General features: G+C 38.6%; 1 protein-coding gene across 1 annotated transcript in view; it reads right to left on the bottom strand.

Annotated features, from left to right (window-relative positions):
* Positions 1-4,861: 4,861 nt before the first annotated feature.
* The window catches only part of SLC4A7 (solute carrier family 4 member 7), a 90,537-nt gene continuing 76,438 nt past the window's right edge, over positions 4,862-18,960 (bottom strand). The window contains exons 19-23 of the mRNA XM_065398638.1: positions 17,588-17,656; positions 16,848-17,021; positions 16,310-16,441; positions 14,421-14,521; positions 4,862-4,943 (exon numbers count right to left, since the gene is read on the bottom strand). Coding sequence (XP_065254710.1) covers positions 4,862-4,943; positions 14,421-14,521; positions 16,310-16,441; positions 16,848-17,021; positions 17,588-17,656 — 558 coding nt within the window. The remainder of the gene's footprint in view (positions 4,944-14,420; positions 14,522-16,309; positions 16,442-16,847; positions 17,022-17,587; positions 17,657-18,960) is intronic.

Below are 18,960 nucleotides of genomic sequence, written 5' to 3'. Positions count from 1 at the left end.
GTCTACACATGGAGTTATTCTATAATAGCTATTCAGGAACAGCTATTCCATAATGTGTGCACACATGGAGTTATTCCAGAATAACTTTCATGTGTAGACAAATAGAGCACACACATCACTCCATAAATCAGAAAAGTCTGCAAATCTCAGCAGATGCAACACATTATTTTTCAAGGCTGTCTGTCCCTTACCAGAAAGAGAGAGAGAGACTGGAACAGCTTTATAATCAGTGCCATTAATCCTGTACTTGACATTTACATATTTGCATGGAAGTAGAAATTAAACATTTAATTCAGTTCAGTAGATTTTTATTGCTTTTGCCAACTTTTTGAAACATTACAAAAAATAACTTTCTTCTAATCACAATTAAACAAATTACAAAGGCTGGATCTTTTACATTAGAGACGTCAGAGAATTTTGTGTACTTCATATAAACTTAAAACATTGTTTCTCCATTTGGAATAATGTTTAACTTGCTTTGGGTTTTATTATAAAAGTAAAAGCATTATTTTTTTATTTAGAAAAGCAGTCATAAAAAGTTGGAACTTTTGTATGTAATTACATCACAAGTGACCAAATATAATGAATACTAAAATTAAAAATGTTGTTCAGTTAAATGTGCTGAACATTGGAAGACATAAAAAACAATGTGAATCACATATCAACAACAGAAGGGAAAAAAAGGTTATAAATGCCATGTCGTCTTTTACCAATAAGTCACTATTTAGAAAAACCCTGGATGTCTGACACATTACTGCAAGAACTCCAAATAAGTGTCAATATGTACTAAATTCAATATGAAAAAGTCTTTAGGTTAATATCAATTCCAACTAAAAGTTTTTCCTACAGTTGACAATTTTACTAAAAAAAGTTACAAAATAAAATTCATTTTTAATTAAAATCACTAGGCAAATTTGTTTTGCATTTATAACACTACTTTTTCATAGACTCAAAACTGTGTGCCTGTAGTCTTAAATTTATTTTCTATAAAATAAATTACTGTTGATATAAACAAGCCACCCTTCACACACTCGTACTATGCTAGATAATGGATGTGACCTAGAGGAGTAATTTTAAAACACTGAATTACTAATCATATGAAACAAAAGCAAATTAGAATCAACATGTGGTGTTAATGCCCTACAAATTCTACGTTTGTGAATTTAAAACAATATGAACCAGTTAAGTTACTTTGCATTTACAGAATTTATGTACAATATATAACCCTTTATTATGCTACAGGCTCTGTTACATTACACCTATTTATTACAGTTATATTTGATAGCACTTTGAATCTGCCTTTGCAAAGGGAAAACTTTAGAAAACTACTGTTTACACAGATAAATGCATTTGAAATGAAAGATACTGGGAGAGGTTTTGTTAAACGTAAGAGAAATAGTTAATACGTTTGGCTGAAAAAAAAAAAAACACTAGTGGCTCTGAATTTTGTCCTACAAGTTTTGTGATGATAAACTTGGCAACCTGGAACATTTTGCATTTTTTACTTAAAAAAACATATACATTAAAACAAAGAGGAAAGTATAATTAACCTGGGCACATCTAAAACAGAATTAGAAATGTGTTTCTTGTAATACATAAGAAAATACTAAAAATGAGTTTTTCTAAAGTTAATGTTTAAAAATGACTGCTTTGTAAATGAGACCTTTTAGGGGATATTTGAATTGAGTGGTCAAAATTAAGACCTATATTTACGTAAACATACATCTTTATAAATAAATTAAAAAGGATCAAAAGGAATTTCCTGAGGTGGCTCTGCAGCCAGATACACAGTAGCATTAAGCTCCATCCCTGGCAAACAAGGCATCTAAAAAGTGCAGGGCTGTTTATTTTATTCCATTGTTAGAATGGAAAAATATTGGCTTAATTTTAAGTTTTACCCCAAGGTAACTCAGTGTACAGTAATTATCACTGCTCATTTACACCTACTAAGGGAACATTTATATATATAAGTACAGGAAACTATGTCCTTCACTATTTTACTTTAACTGTATACATGATTTTTTTTTTTTTTTGAATGCAGAGAAGGAAACAACATTTATACAAAGTAAAAAATAAGCAGTAAATTACTTAAACATAAGTTACCACTGGGTTTTTATGCATGTAATACCATGTCTGATTCTGATGTCCAGTGGTTAAAAAGAAATGAGAATATAACACATTATTAACCAAGAACATTGGAACAAAATGTAAACAACTTTGCAAGTCATGGTATTTCTGGCACTGATTAATTATTTACATTATTCAACAGAATCAAAGGAATACTGTGATTCTAAGAGAATTCCAAATTTTTACTTTAAATAGAAAAACACCCACTTCCTGTAAAGTAGCCAAAACTTATTAACCCTTTGGCAATGGAAACCAGATGCAAAATGTTCAGTGTCATGAAACCCTGAACTCTGGCATTAAAGTGTTAAAAATCTCAAGACCTGTGATGTCGGTTTGGGTCTTTGGAAACTGTTGTGCAGCTGTGGACATGGAAAAATAAAATGCTAAAGGAAGACCAGTAAGTAAAAAAAGCACTGTGGATAATGCTATGTACACTGGCAGAGGAGTTTTTATGCTCCTTCTTGACTATATCAGAAAGAAGATACTTAACAGTCAAGAGTTGACTTGCAGACATGGACTTCATTCTTTGTGAGGTTTGAGGAGAATTTGGGAGAGAGAGCCATAATTCTACTATATATCTTATTTCAACCAGAGGAAAAACATGTTCCTTGAAGGAGCATATGTTCAGGCTAAGAAACAGGCCATACAAACACCCAGGAATGAAGAAACACCTATACTGTGCCTGACTCAATATTAGTCAAATTGATAGTGCAGACCTTATTTGATTTTGCTCAGACTTTAGCCATTATTGTGATGTCAGTTTCCATAGCATTACTCATACTGCTTTGTATTGTTGTTTGTGTCAAAAAACTTATTTTTTTCCCCTGGAATTCAGCCTAACCTCAGCAGCACCATTTTACTATATCATGATTACAATTAAAGGGGATGGTAATCTATGTAAAGTTTAACTTTTTAGTGTAACTTTAATGCCACTAGCAATATTTCCACCATACCCAATTACTGTTTTTAGTTTTATTGTAAAATTATCCTCACCCCAAATTGCCAGCACCCAGCTCCATGTTAAGTAGTATTTTGAAAAACATTGCCTTGGCTTAATTCTGCTCCCTTTGAAGTTAATGAGAGCTGAAGCATAAAATCAAAGGTAAAACTCTCATTAATTTCAATAGGAGCAGCAGATTTAAGCCAAAGGTGGGTGCTTTTGAAAATAGTTGCCTCTATTTTTAATATATGTCGTTTGTACTTAAAACTATTATGGGCCTAGCAAATGCTGTTAGCAGCTCAAAGTTTAGATAAATCATTTGAGAAAATAAAGTAACAACAAAAAAACCCCAAGAATAAGGCAAAAAACATCAACAGTGAAAACAGGTAAGTGATCAAGATTTTGATCTTTACATAAAATTAAAACATTTCCTCAAATACAAATGCTCACACTAAACATTGCAGGGGTTGGAGATACCAGTACAATAACTTAGTTCACTGAGAATGCAGTTGATGTGTTCCATCTAAATGTCCGAGGGCCCCAATAAATGAAATTTACTTTAGTATACAAATATTAACTTTTTCAAATTTGGTTTACACAGCATTAAGATTCATACCAATTAAAATAAATAAAACATTTTTTAAAAAATTGAGGTTAATATGCTACCAAATATGCCCTTTAAAATGGAAAGGATCAGAACTGTAAACACAAAACCCAAGGTAATTTGTAATCCATAAAATACTGGTCATAAAGCTATCTCAGAATTATAACCAACTGGTGATAAATTAGTCAAACACTTTATAAATTAAAAAAAGAATAAAGCCTAATTCAAGAAAAAGACATTCTGATGAGGACAAGAGATGCTGGAAAGGCTCCAGTCTCCTCTCTGAGAACATGTGTCTTCCATTATTGACAACAGAAGTTATGCATGCACAGAGAGAAGAGAACATATCTCTAAGAGTTCAAGACTATAATATAATGTGCTCTAATAAATAGTTATCAACCAAACCAAATACATACTAAATTATTTCTGTTAGAGATCCATTTTACATTACTTAAACATTGAGCTTCCAGAAATATCAAATACTGATTTGAGATTAAAACTACATTTAAAGAGGACCCGTATTGCTATTGAGTAATATAATAGGATTTGAAGAACAGATTTTTTAAAAAAAGGGGATGGAACAGCATTATATATATTTTAAGGACTACATCACGTATCAGTTTATGGTTGAAAGGCCAATGCCATGAAATATGAATCACAGAATCCAGAGAGATCATCATCATATAGTGGAGAAAAGTCAAATATGCAGTTTATGTAATGGCACATTAACATTTGTTCTATGGAAACTGACATAATCTGTGCTTTCCCTGCAAAAAATCTCAAATGTAATTGCCTGCACTGAAAACAAAATTCTGTAGCAGAAGAAGTTACAACAGAGACATATTACAACATACTAAGTAATGTGGACCAATAATTATCAGCAAAAGCTGATTTGACATTTATGCACATATTGATTACCAAAAAGAATATGCATTCATTTCAATCTTCCTATTTAAAAAATGAAAATAAAATTTCCAATAAAATAAATATTTGAGGAGTGATCACCACCCATCTTACTTGTATGAACATCTCATTATACACGTATAGTATCTACAGTGCTAATAACTGCAGAGTCAAACATGTGATACTTCTTAAAGAAACATGGAAATCACCATTCAATGGTATGATATCCTACAGTGATATATACATATACAAACACACACACATACATAATTCCCCTTGATTTCGTTCTATAATGATGTTTCAGCATCCACATACTTCATTATAGGTGAATCTTCCATGCTTATTTTCACACTTTCTGGTTTCTCAGGGCTGTTGAAAGTAAAGACAAAGGTTTATGGTCTCCAAAAAAACTGACAAAAAGATTAAGCCAAGCACTTCCAAACTTTAGCATGCAAGCATCCAAAGTTCGAGAGATTTTTATAGATGGATGCATTTATAATAAAAATCTCATACACACAGTACTACTTTGAAAAGGCTGCAAACAAACCTAAAAGTAAAATCTTGCATGCCATTCTGCTATTGCATTCCAACCCTGAAGTAAGATTCTTGTGAACTGTGATTTGCCCTATCAGAAAATGATGCATTTTGCCATTTAAATGTATCGACACTAAAATGTGTACCAAACAATAGTATTTACATCCTTTAATTATTTTCAGGGAAATTTAATTTTGTTAATTATATGGAAGTGGGAAAAGTGTTTTGGTTTTTTGGAGGTGTGGGGGTTGAGGGAGAAACATTTGTCATAAATTCAATTTATATCACAGACATTTTTTGATGGATTAGTATATGTCTGCATTTATCCATAACAATCTGCAAACTCCATTTTGTTTTGTGAACACCATCTTGATTGTAAAACTGTACTGTGCCTAAACTTTTGCCTTTTAACCTCCATATTGGATTGGGATTCCAGGAGATGTCTGGAGAAATACTTGTGCCTAGTGGAGGGTTAACAAAGGAGAACCATCAGGAGTTGTTCACCTAAACTCTTTTATTCAAATAAAAGACAGACACCATGAACAATGAGCTGGCTGCCACTCAAAGTAGTCTGGATGACTACTGGATGATTTAGTTGGTGTTGGTCCTGCTCTGAGCAGGGGATTGGACTAGATGACCTCCTGAGGTCTCTTCCAATCCTAATATTCTATGATTCTAGTCCTTTCTCAGGTAGGCCCTAACTAAGCAACAGATTACCTGACAAGAAACTTCAAGCAGCTCAGAGCAGTCATTTAGCAGGGGGAACTGGAACTTTATAAAAGAAGGGTCTTTTCAATGGCCTTTTTATAAGCAACAAGAACTAGAAGGCAAACTGTGCAGGAAGAGAAGGAAGGATCTTGGGTTCCCTAGGAGACACTGACCAAAGCCCAAAGGGCTCTCAGAGTGATAAGGAAACTGAGGCAGGGATTTGAATGCAGGTATTTTTATTTTTTCTTAAATCAGTATCTCTCTTGTGCTTGGTCTGTGAGTGAAATGTGACTGGTTTGGAAGTTATTTTGCAAAGTCTCTGTTACTTGCTTTCACTGTCACATTGTGCCTGAGGAAGGAAACAGTAAACTGTATGGTCCTCAGCTTCAGTGGAACTCAGAGTATGCAAGCCTACTGAGTAAGCTTGGGAGGGCTAGCACTAGTTTCTGTGCCTATGCAGTTGGATTGTGAAGTCCCATTTCTAAGGAGGGGTGTCAGACAAAGGATCTGTACCCCAAGAGTGTGCCCACGGACAAAGGGACAAACAATGCCTAATCTCTAATCAGACCCAGCAAGCCTTGAGCATGTGGGATCCAGCAGTTGGGTCCAAACAGCATCTACCGGTGGCGTCGAGGGAGGATGCAATGGGCTCAGATGGTTGTAACATTTATTTACTAAAAACATATTCTAAACTTTAGAATACCCAATGGGAAAATTATCCCTTTTAAATGGAAAGGAGAAATCTAGGATTTGATGAAACAGGGAAAGAGGGCATGATTACCACCTATACTGCTCCAAATATCAGGTAATTGGAAAGGGAGGGTCACTGAAAAGCAATACAAGGTACATTCTCAACCTCCCTCATCTCTTATTTCTTTCGGGGGGAACAGTTGACCTTGGGTATGCAAGATCAAAGACCTGAACTCTGATGTTCTGTCTTTTGACCAGTCCTTCCAAGCTGACTAAAACAGTTCTTAAATGTTACTGTGCTATTGTTGTTGCATGCTATTGCAGCCTAATTGTAATAGATATTGGGCTTTTTAGCAATTAGAATAAACTTCTTGGAAATATTTTAACTTGGGTTGGAAAGGGATTGTCTTTAGAGATACCTATATGCAGCAGGAAAAGGGAGTTACTGCTGATTTCAGATTAATTCAGGAAGAGCAAGAAGAGTAAACTAAAATTAGCAAAAGCATTCTCAATTTTATGGGTAAGAATGTGGCCAGAGCATTCTCAGGACACCTAACGCTTCTGCTCCTCTACTGCAGACACAGACTGGCTGGTGCAGAGATTTTTGGATTAAAAATATGAGATGTATGCTTGATAGTCGTCTGAATCAGGAAACCAGGCATGCACAGAGATGATTTTGGAAGAGAACACCTCATTTACACTATTGGACTTCACAGATTTGGCATGAGCACAGTGCAAAGTTGCAATGCACTTGCTGAATTTTAGGCTAGCCTCTTTTCTTATTCTACTATTAATTAATTAATTATGGCTGCTCCTTTGAGCCTGTCCTTATTTGGATTGATATCTGACTCATTTATTGTTATGTATGGTACACAGAATTGGTCTTTAATCTTAGCTTCATATTTGATTTGTTGTGCTACATTTTAAAGGGCTTTTTAAAATTCTTTATACGTTTTGCATGTAATAAGATATTAAATCATAAAAACTAATTTATTTTGATTTCCTGGTTATTCAGTATCTTCAGGCACTAACTTTATGTACATGTCTCCCCCAAGAGCAACAGCCACTCTACCTGATCACTAGTTGAATTACAATAAGAAAAACTATAGATGGCTGCCTGTGCCATTCTACAGTGACTGGATTTTCACACTAACACACACAGAACAGAGAGGATACAGCGAGAGGGGTGATATGGTCAAAGCAATGAACTAGGAAAAAGGATATTTGCAGCAGCATTCTGAATGGATGAGCGACTGGGCAAGAATGCATTTGTCAAAGCCAAAGAAAAGGATGTTGCAGTAACATGTACCATAAAAATTAATATATATATTTTTGAAATTTAAGTGTAACAACATCCCAAGGGATGCATGAAGAACTGTAACTATCAAAAGGAGAAACCCATAACATCAAGAACAGAACCATCAAACTCTAAGGTAAACAAGTGATGAGTGACAATTCCATGAGATCTTTGATGCAGAAGTACAGTAAGTATTTTTTCCTTCTTTAAAGACACCATCTGCACAAGATATTCATTCTTGGACATCAAGTGTTATCTCACAATAGAAAAACATTAATAGACAGTACCAAAAAAAGGGCCAATGACACTTTTATAATTATTGCATAATGAAGCCATATAGCTTGGAGAATCAAAGAACAGAAACAAACTAATTTAAATGGAAACTGATTGGAGGGTCAGAGATGAAAGAAAGAAATCACTCATCCAGAAAGTAGAGCTGTTTGTCAAACAAAAGGGGATAGAGAATAAGACGGAGAATATATTATTGCCCTTCTATAAATCGATGGTACGCCCTCATCTTGAATACTGCGTACAGATGTGGTCTCCTCATCTCAAAAAAGATATACTGGCACTAGAAAAGGTTCAGAGAAGGGCAACTAAAATGATTAGGGGTTTGGAGAGGGTCCCATATGAGGAGAGATTAAAGAGGCTAGGACTTTTCAGCTTGGAAAAGAGGAGACTAAGGGGGGATATGTTAGAAGGATATAAAATTATGAGTGATGTGGAGAAAGTAGATAAGGAAAAGTTATTTACTTATTCCCATAATACAAGAACTAGGGGTCACCAAATGAAATTAATAGGCAGCAGGTTTAAAACAAATAAAAGGAAGTTCTTCTTCACACAGCACACAGTCAACTTGTGGAACTCCTTACCTGAGGAGGTTGTGAAGGCTAGGACTATAACAGCGTTTAAAAAAGAACTGGATAAATTCATGGAGGTTAAGTCCATTAATGGCTATTAGCCACAATGGGTAAGGAATGGTGTCCCTAGACTCTGTCAGAGGTGGAGATGGATGGCAGGAGAGAGATCACTTGATCATTACCTGTTAGGTTCACTCCCTCTGGGGCACCTGGCATTGACCACTATCGGTAGACAGGATACTGGGCTAGATGGACCTTTGGTCTGACCCAGTACAGCCGTTCTTATGTTATGTTCTTATGTCTAAGATGGTGAAAAGGCAAACAGAATTGTTGCTGTGGGGCTGAATTAAATTGGAGAATTAGAGTTGTTTAGTTAAGAAGATGAGATAACTGAAGGAGGAGAGAATGAATGTGTAGTGAAAGAAGTCAGTCTCCTCATGGGATTTCTGCCAGGGACACTCTACAGCATGAAGTTTATCATCTGCTCTCCTCCTCTAATCCCTCCCCTTGCCCAGTGATCTCATCTCTTTCCTGATATCACTCACACTCACTCATCTCCTCCCTTACTCTTCTCCTTAACCTCTCACTCTCCTCTGGCTCTTTCCCCTCCATACAAGCATGCTTCAGTCCTTCCCATCTTTAAAAACCCACCTTTGGACCCCAACTTGCCTCTCCCACCACTTCCCCATCTCCCTTTCATCTCTAAACTCTGTTTGCAATTACTGTCTGGAGTTCCACTCTTCCAATTCCATTATAGACCCTCTCCCAATCCAGCTTCCACCTCCTGCGCTCCACTGAAACCATTCTGATCAAAGTCTCTAAAGACCTCCTTCTAGCCAAATGCCAGAACCAGTACTCCATCTTCATCCTCCTTGACCTCGCAGCCACCTTTAAAAGTAGCCCATGCTCTTCTTGGAATCTTGTCCTCACCTGGCTTCTGAGGCTGTCCTCTCCTGGTTCTCCTCCTACCTCTCTAATCACTCCTCCAGAGGATTTCCTCATCCCCCATTTAACTTCCTGTGGGAGTTTCACAGGGCTCTATCCTTGGTCCCTTTTCTTCTCCCTCTACATCATATCTCTGGGTAATCTCATCCACAAACACATATTCAACTACCATCTGTAGGCTGATGACTCAGATCTATCTCCTTCTACCCAAACTAAAATTGCAGCCTGTATGATGTCTTCTCAAGGATATCTAGCTGTCAGCTCAAACTCAACGTGGCTAAAACAGAGCTCAATCTTCTCCCCCAAATCCTTCCCATTATATCCTTCTCAATCACTGTGGACATCATCATCATACTACCAGTCACTCACGCCAGTAACTTGGGCATCATCTTCAACTGACCTCCATCTAGGTCTTCACATCCAGGCTACATCTAAATCTTGCAGATTCTTTTGCATGACTTCTCTAAGATGTGGCATTTCCTATCCATGCACACAGCTAAACTCTCATCATCTCAGTTACTACATCATCATTTTCTCTGGCCTTGAAAAATGCAATCTTAACCCATTCATATCCATTTAAAACGCTGTTAGCCCATCACTTTGACCACGTCACCCCTCTCTTTGCAACTCTCCATTGGCTCCCCTGCTTCTCTACTGCATCAAACATAAGCTACTTGTCTTCAGTTTTAAAGCCTTTCGTGGTCAACATGTCAGCCTGTCAATACTGAATGAGAGGACATCAGCGAAAGGATGATCACCTCTATCACCCACTTGTTAAATTTTCAAACAAGCACCTGCGTTCTTTTTCCCCAGGTGGCCCCTCACATCTGGGAGGAGCTCTCTACAAACACCTGCAAAGCTACCTCATTACTCTCCTTCAAATCTCTCCTTCAAACTCTCCTTTGAAGCAATGCCTACAATAAACTTGACAGTAGTTAGGCTGCTGGTATACTGAGCCTACTGCCTGTCACACTGACCAATATTGGTCTCATTGTTTCCTTATACTCCCCTCTTCTATCAGTCTGTCAGTCCCCATGTTTTGTCTCTTGTCTACTTGGATTGCATCTTTTTATTCTGTGTGTTTGTATAGCACCTAGCACAATGGAGTCCTAGCTGATATGATAATGGTGGTGGTAAATAACAACAAAATATATTTTAGCTGTTTGTCTGGGAACTGCAGAAAAGACTGGAGGGGGAAAAGAGGAGGAGAGTTTGTGTATAAGTAATCTCCTCTCCCCGAAGAGATGATCAACTATTAATTCTCAGGAGTCATCCTTTTACAGAGCATGAAACTTGAAGACTTCTCCCTAGAGAGGGATAACTCCCTTACAGAGTTCCTGACAAGGGCAGAGGCAGAACAACATAAAAGAATTTAAAAATGCCTCCCACTAGCAATCTAAATGGAGTGTGTTGTGTTAGCTCCCATTTTTCCTATAAGCAGTCTCTGGGTTTTTATCTCCCTTTGGCTCAACTGAGATTCAGCCAACCAAGGAAGAACCTGCAATAGGATACTGGGAGGAATCACTCAGAATGTAGTTTGTATTAGGCACTTGCTCCTAGGGATGAAAACAAACTCCATATGACAAAGAGGCTGTTGGCCATCATGGAGCGTGCAAGTCCAGTCACAGAGAATTCATGGCTGCATAGGGCCCTAACATTCCAGTATATCATTTCAACGGTTTTATCTCCATTGAAATAAAAAAACTTTTTTTTCCACTGAAACTTTAAAATTAGACACAAGTTTTGGTTATTGAAGACAGGGAGTAATTAAAAAAACCAGAAAGCAAAAAACAGGACCAGGTCCTAGGGCAGCACAAAGCAGTCAGAAAGCCAGTGGATTCATCCTCCTGAGGATCTCTCCACCCCTTCCATCTCCACAATGGGCAAATCCATAGGAAGTATACAGATGATGCAACAGTTCACCCATCAATTCCTCATTCTATCCTTTCTGAGTGCAGGAGATAGGGCCAAAGAAAAGGGACACCTATGAAGATGGGACTGCACGAACCATGCAGAGGCTGTTTTTACTTATGCTGGGGACTGGACACCAGCTTTAGGGTCTGATTTTCAGATGTACTGAGCACCTGCAGCTGCCAGGCCCTTCTGATACTCAGATCCTTTATGAACACATGCCAATAAAACTTGTATTAATCTAAATCCTTTTCAGATTAGCATACATATGTCAAGCAAACTGGAAACATCTTCTAATTATGAGACAATACTTTTTACATTTTAATTAAAAGGGTTCATAGCAGGTATGACACTAGTTACTGTATAACCTCTTGGTAAAGATCACCAAAAAAAGGTTTTCAGAATCTCAAGTGTCCCTTGAAAGTAAGATGACAATATAAATTCTGCCATATATTTTCAAGGTATAGAAAATACATTTTTAAAACAAACTATTTTCACAGCCAACAGCTGCTAAACACAAACAAAACTGCAGTTAGAAAATGTGTAAGTGGGTAATTATAGCTACCTCAGGTTAGCTCTGGTTACTTTGGCATTCTCAGTACTCATGGCAAGAGCCTTCCATTGTGCAGTTTTGGCCATTTCATCTGATATGTTTACAACTGAGGGATCAATGCTGAAGAACAAACATACTTTTTGGTTAGTACTCAATACCTTGCAAAAGCATTAACTTTGTCACCCATACCGTTCACATCAGTAGTGCCTTCTGTTATCACTTACATAGCCACAAGTGACATTTTAAGTAAAAATCATCCTAACGAAGTTAAACAGAAATTTAGAACATCAAATCCTGGGTGGTTTCCCATGTCGTAGCAGCTTAGAACTGTTTGTATGTAACATAGTAACTTTTGAACACAGCATCCCATCAATTCCAAAATTTCAGGGAATGTTCTAGGCATCAATGGCCAGAACCCTACTGATTTGGGAGAAGAATCAGAAAACCAAAAGGGGGGGGAACATGGGACACATGGAGCCCCTGCATCTGATTAACACACCCATAGCTTCATACAGCTCTGCAATTATCTGTAGATCAAACAACTGCACCATCATTAATGCCCTTCCAGCATAACAATCCCATATCTCATCTCCGCCCAGCCTCCCAATGGAGTTTGACATGATGACACTCTGACACTTATCTCCCAGACTAATGTGTGGGGGGGTAGGGAGGGAGGAGATATGGGGCACAAGGGTGAGCACACAGCCCCTGGCTTGGGGCAGAATGAGGGACCATGGTATGGGTAGGAAAGCACATAGCCCCTAGCATGGGGGAAGGAGAGGCAGACAGGGCCCCTGGCATTGGGAAAAGGGGTGCAGAACCCCTGGCATGGGGGGCGGGGGACCCTTGTAAGAGAAGAGGGGGGTATGGAGAGCACACAGAACCCCTGGCATGGGGGAGATTGGGAAGAGTTGCAGGGAGTCTTTGCAACAGAGGGGGATGGCAGTGTGGCACACAGAGAGGTTGTGGGGTGGAATGCAGAAATGCAAAGAACCCTTGCTATATACAATGAGTTTGGCCTACAGTAGCTCTGAAGCGTGTGACGCCCCTCCCACTGTAATATGAATTAGATACTTAATTTTCTCAAATATCTTTTCCTTTAATCTTTCAAAAATCCATGGTGGGTTGTTTAGGAATTAAAAGAAGAAGTTGTACTTTTTTATTTTTTATTTTTTTAAATAAAGGCAGACATCTTTCAGAGATCAGAATTTTTCTGACCTGTCCCCAGGAAATAATCAGGGAAGAAAGAATAAGGCACTATTATTCTGAATTTGATAAAAGAACTGAGGTTGAAGTGGACCTATATCATGAAGTATGAAGACCTAAACTGTCAACTTTTTCTGCTGATCCAGCATTTGAAATCAGGTGATATTTGCTAGATTGCCGATAAGCTAGATGTTGCAGAAATCTACTTTTTACCGCCCACTCCACCCCATCCTACCCCACCCCCAGACAAGTATTTATACAGACAGCACACAGTGTGTCAGTCAAGTCATTTTTGCCACTTTCCCCCCCATTCAATCCCCCCACAAATGCAGTCCCTTTACAGGAATGATTAGACACACTGCCTGATTCTCCACTAGCATGCACCTTATGGATCTATTCATACTGATGCAAAGTAGGCTTGAAACACTATCTTATCAGGACAGTAGTATTTCAAACCCATTTTCTTCAGATATGACTCCACAACGTGTAAGACTGTGGAGAATAAGGCTCATTCTTAGCAAGAGAAAAACTGAGATAATTTATCCAAATAGTGAGCACGTTATTTTTAATTGCTCTGGTTCCAGTTTAATAATCAGAAAACTATTTGATATATGCACACTTATTAAAAAGGTGTAAAAATTATGATCTGTAAAAGACAGTTTTAGACCTCAACTTTATAAATCAAAGCAGTTGGTAAATATATGGCTCAACTAATGCCATTAATTAACTATACTTAAATGACACCTAACATTTCATATCATTAGCCATGCATAGTAACACACAAATTCTATAGACAAGAACTGACCAAAACAGCTTCTTCACCCTGTGAACAGCTGGTCGAAACTGAGTCATCTGATCTGTTCAAGATGGTTATGTAAATGAATTATTAAAATGCAATTTAAAAAAAAAAAAAAAGAGAGGAAACATCCCCTATATCATAAAAGGCAAGATTTGCTTCAATTCTTTCCTATTCCCCAACCCTTCCCCAGCTACCTAGCTGAGTCACAAGCTTAAATGTAAATTTGTTCACTCAAATATGTCAATTACGTTTATTTAATTAAAGCAAAAAATATAAATACTGCATGTAATACAAAGCTATTTAAAAAACCCAAATTTCAAAAAAGCAGCAAGTTGTATCATACCTGTATTTTAGGGCTTTTACAGGAATCTGTAAGACATTTCCTCCTTCATATGGAAGATGTACAGTTTCACTGTCCACTGTTTGAAGCATTCGCTCTGCTTCCTGCAGATCACATGCATGACATAAAATTACTCAAGAAGCAGAAATAGCAATTAGCCCAAGCCAAGGAGATTGAGTATTACACATTTTGATCAATTCAGTAGGAAAAATTACCCATTTACCTTTGAATATTGTGGTGGCAGGGGGAACTTCCCTGAGATATTTTTCTCTCCCTCCCCTCGGCTAAATAATGTTTAAGGTAAATAAGAACCTCTAACAATATATTTGAAAGGTGTGTTAGGGAACTGGCGATGAAAGGGTTAGTTTAGCTGAAATTTTAATGGGGAAAATTATACAGGCAAAATTATTGGTAAATAAGTATCTATTGTTCAGTTTTAACTATAGTCCTGTCACATACAGTGGGTGAAATCCTAGCCCAATGGAGTTCAGTCATTAACTTCACTGGGGCCAGGGTGTCACCTTATGTCTCTAGAGAATGATGAAAATCCCAACACAATCAGAATATCATGGTAGACCAGGGGTTGGCAACCTGCGGCACGCAAGCCGATTTTTACTGGCACGCTACTGCCAGCCGGGGTCCCGGCCGCCGGGCCCGCTCAGCCCCCTGCCTGCCTGGGTAAACGGAATCCTACGCCGGCAGCGGGCTGAGCAGGCTGAGTGGGGCCGACGGCCAGGACCCTGGCTCGCAGGAGCCCGCGGCCAGAACTCCAGACCGTCAGTTGGCTGAGCCACTCAGCCCGCCGCCGGTCTGGAGTTCCTGCCACCGTCTGCTTGCCAGCCAGGGTCCAGGCTGCCGGCCCCGCTCAGCCCGCTGCTGGCCTCGGTGAACAGAACCTCAGCCGGCAGCAGGCTGAGTGGGGCCGGGACCCCGGCTGGCAGGAGCCGGCGGACAGAACCCCAGACCGGCGGCGGTCTGAACTGCTCAGCCCGCTGCCGATCTGGGGTTCCAGCTGCCGGTCCCGGGTTCTGGCTGCTGGCCCCTTGCCAGCCAGGGTCTTGGCCCCGTTCAGCCCGCTGCTGGCCTGGATGAACAGAACCCCGGGCCGGCAGCGGGCTGAGCGTGGCCGGCAGAGGCCGGCGGACAGAACCCCAAACTGGCAGCGGGCTGAGCGGCTCAGCATGCTGACGGTCTGGGGTTCAGTCTGCCGCCTGCGCTGCTGGTCTGGGGTCCCAGCTGTTGGCCCCGCTCAGCACCCTGCCTGCCTGGTTGAACGGAATCCTAGGCCGGCAGCGGGCTGAGCGGGGCCGATGGCCAGGACCCCGGCTGGCAGGAGCCCGCGGCCAGAACTCCAGACCGTCAGCTGGCTGAGCCGCTCAGCCCACCGCCGGTCTGGGGTTCCTGCCGCCGGCCCCTTGCCAGCTGGGGTCCAGGCTGCCGGCCCCGCTCAGCCCGCTGCCAGTCTGGGGTTCTGTCGGGGGCCCCTGTAAATGTAAAATTTATTACTGGCATGCGAAATTACTGAAGACTTGGCTCGCCACTTCTCAAAAGTTGCCGACCCCTGTGGTAGACATTGCTTCTGATGCTTAATTTGAAAAATCCACTGAACCACAATTAGGTATCAAATCCCATACCATTAGTATTTTTATAACTATCCTATTCATTCCTTGAATCCTAACAACAGAGATTCTGGCAGTAACTCCTAAGGCAGAAAATTCCAAATCTTGATTACTTTATGTGTATTTAATGTAAACTACCTTTTTTTTTTTTTTTTTTTTAAATTTCATGCCAATTACATTGCTAACTTCTAAATACTACGGTATTTGCTTAGGTTTTCTGTAGCAGTTTCCCCTAGCAATTTTCAACTCACTTTTGGCCTTCTGTACACTTACCTCTTTTGCCTTTTTCTTTTTATCATCTTCTTTCTTCTTCTTACTTTCTGGCATGAGGTCATCCAGCCAACTAAGCTCTCGTTTGGTGAAACATAAGTCCATGAGCTTACGAATGAACACCAATGCTAGAACCTTTCAGAAAATAAGAACTGAATCCTTTAGAATATATTTATATGAATGTTAGAAAAATAAAAATATGTATACACTAATATGTTATCAGCTTCTTAAACCAAGGACAGAATATTTTTTCTACTCATACATCATAACTTTAAAAAAATAGATCTGACTCACTACTAAAAGAACAGATGGACCATTGAGATAACTACCACAAACCACAATTTTTTACCAAGTCTACAGCTTTTCAATTAAATCTGATGCTTATTTTAAACAAAAGAAAGAAATCATAATTGGCTTCCAAAAAGGAGGATTTTTACTAGAACCTTTTTTTAGTCAGAAAATAAACCCTGAAGAGATGTATTAATCCACAGACCCTTTTGGAAAATGAATAAATTCCCAAAGATGCTAGGAAAGAACTTACCATCATAGGGAAAACAACAGCAGCTGCAGAGGCTTTAATCACCCACAAAAGAACTAGACAGGTGAGCTGAACAACTGTGAAGACGTGGACCTTCCAGAGTGGCACATAACGCAGGTAGATCAAATCGGGTTGATGTTTTGCAGGCATTCCAAACAATTTTATACGGTCAAAAAACTATATTGAGAAGGAAGTCATACTCAGTTAATGATTTTATCCACACAGAAGTGGACAGGATAATTAAAGACACTGGGAACATTGAAAATAAGATTCCTTCATTTTACAGCCTATACATGAAATGCATTAATATAGTGTATATTTGATTTAAGTCACTACTTGTTTAGGATTTTAGAAAATGGGTGTCAATATTTAAGGATTTCATATTGTTCATCAAGTGCCCAGTGAAAGAACACATGCCAGAATTTAAGTGTCCCAGAAATAAGAGCAATTATCCAGACATAATGCTCAGTACATGTTTCTACATCCTAATCTGACAACACATTGTACCTTTACTTACACTTCAATAAAATGACATTTTAAAGTTTCCTTTTCATTTGATGCAAAGCAACTGATTTCAGATCATATTTGCAATTTTACTCTGAGCACCTGGTATGTTTTCTACTCATAGAAAGGATATTCCAGGCAAAAACAACTTAAATTTAGTGGGTTTTTTTAGTAGCCTTATCAAGTAGAAAATGTTTTCTAAAAAAGCAATCAGCTTGTTTAATAAAAATAGAACTTGCCTGGATGCCCCTTAGTGAAGATGCTCCCATGTAAAGAAAGACACCATACAAAACTGGCATAGGAATAAACTAGAGGGGGGAAAACAAAGTTAAAAGTTTGCATTTATAGAATTACATAGTAAAATATGGCAGTCTGGGTTAATGGAAGGTACTTAAGGGAAGGGATCTAATTTTTTCTCTTTCTTTCTCTTTCTTTCTTTTTTTTAAGTGCTAGGTTGACATAAATAGAGTCTGAAGTCCTTTATTTATCCAGAGAATAAATACAGAACATAGCAGCAACAAGGAAGAGGGCAGGTTTGCCACCGTGCTTCAACCACGTTCTAAAGGGACTGCCTCTAGGATTAAGAAAGTCTGCAAGTCCAATCAATCCTTGGCCTGTCTGACACTGTAACCTGAGTGCCAGTTAGTACCAAATAAGTTGGTTTATGTAATACAGACAGCCATCTGCTAAGAAATGGATTGAGGTCACCAGTTTATTTCACATAATATACTATCATATGATATTTACTTTTGGGTCACTAATCCAGATAACACAAGTGAAATGAAAGGTCTCTAAAAATCTCCAGAACTATCCATTTCCTCAAATTATGCAACGCCAAATTTTGCTCTGATAAAGGATTGCTTTAACGCTTACAAAAGTCAATGTGAATTTTTCCATTGACTTAATTGGCCTCGGATCAGGGCTTTATATCCCATATATTCCAACGAAGAGTATTTTATAGGATATAGGTCAAGGTTGACTTTGCCTTCCAGTTGACTATACTGAAAACTTCTAAATGCTTTGAAGACTACCAGGATATAGATGTGCACCTTAAAAGGTGAACTGCTGCAACTAATCTTGAACACAGGTCTTTAATGAAACTTTCCAGACAGCACAGAATCATGAATGGTACCCAAGCCATGTTCATTATATATGGTGGGGTGGCTCACAGTAAGGACATTTGCTATTAAACAGACATACTAAGAAATTTCATTGGGGTTGAACTACTACTACATTTAATCAGGTATGAAGAAATAAATACGTGCTTTTCATCAATACATTGAACAACAGCACAATAGCCTACAGCCAAGGGTAAGGGGGGAGAGGGGGTAATTGGAAGCAAAAGGGAAAGGCAATAGCCATTTAAATTAAAAAGAAAATTAGATGGAGTATTGCACAAGGAGTAGACATTCATTATTAGTTTCCACCTGCCTTTGGCTCCATGGAAACTGAACAACTGAGTTTCATAAAAATCAGGCATTAAGTGTTTAGGATTTGTGAAATGTGAAAGGAACAATATAGGTCAGATACCAATCTTCTGCATCTTTACTTCTCTACAATACTCTGTTAAGAGTATTAGAGGATCAGTTTTTGAATGTTTCCATTGATAGTG

Source organism: Emys orbicularis, chromosome 2 (assembly GCF_028017835.1).
Source record: "Emys orbicularis isolate rEmyOrb1 chromosome 2, rEmyOrb1.hap1, whole genome shotgun sequence".
Taxonomy (NCBI): Eukaryota; Metazoa; Chordata; order Testudines; family Emydidae; genus Emys; species Emys orbicularis.
The sequence above is the reverse complement of the archived record's forward strand: the minus strand, read 5'-3'. Positions and strand labels throughout refer to the sequence as shown.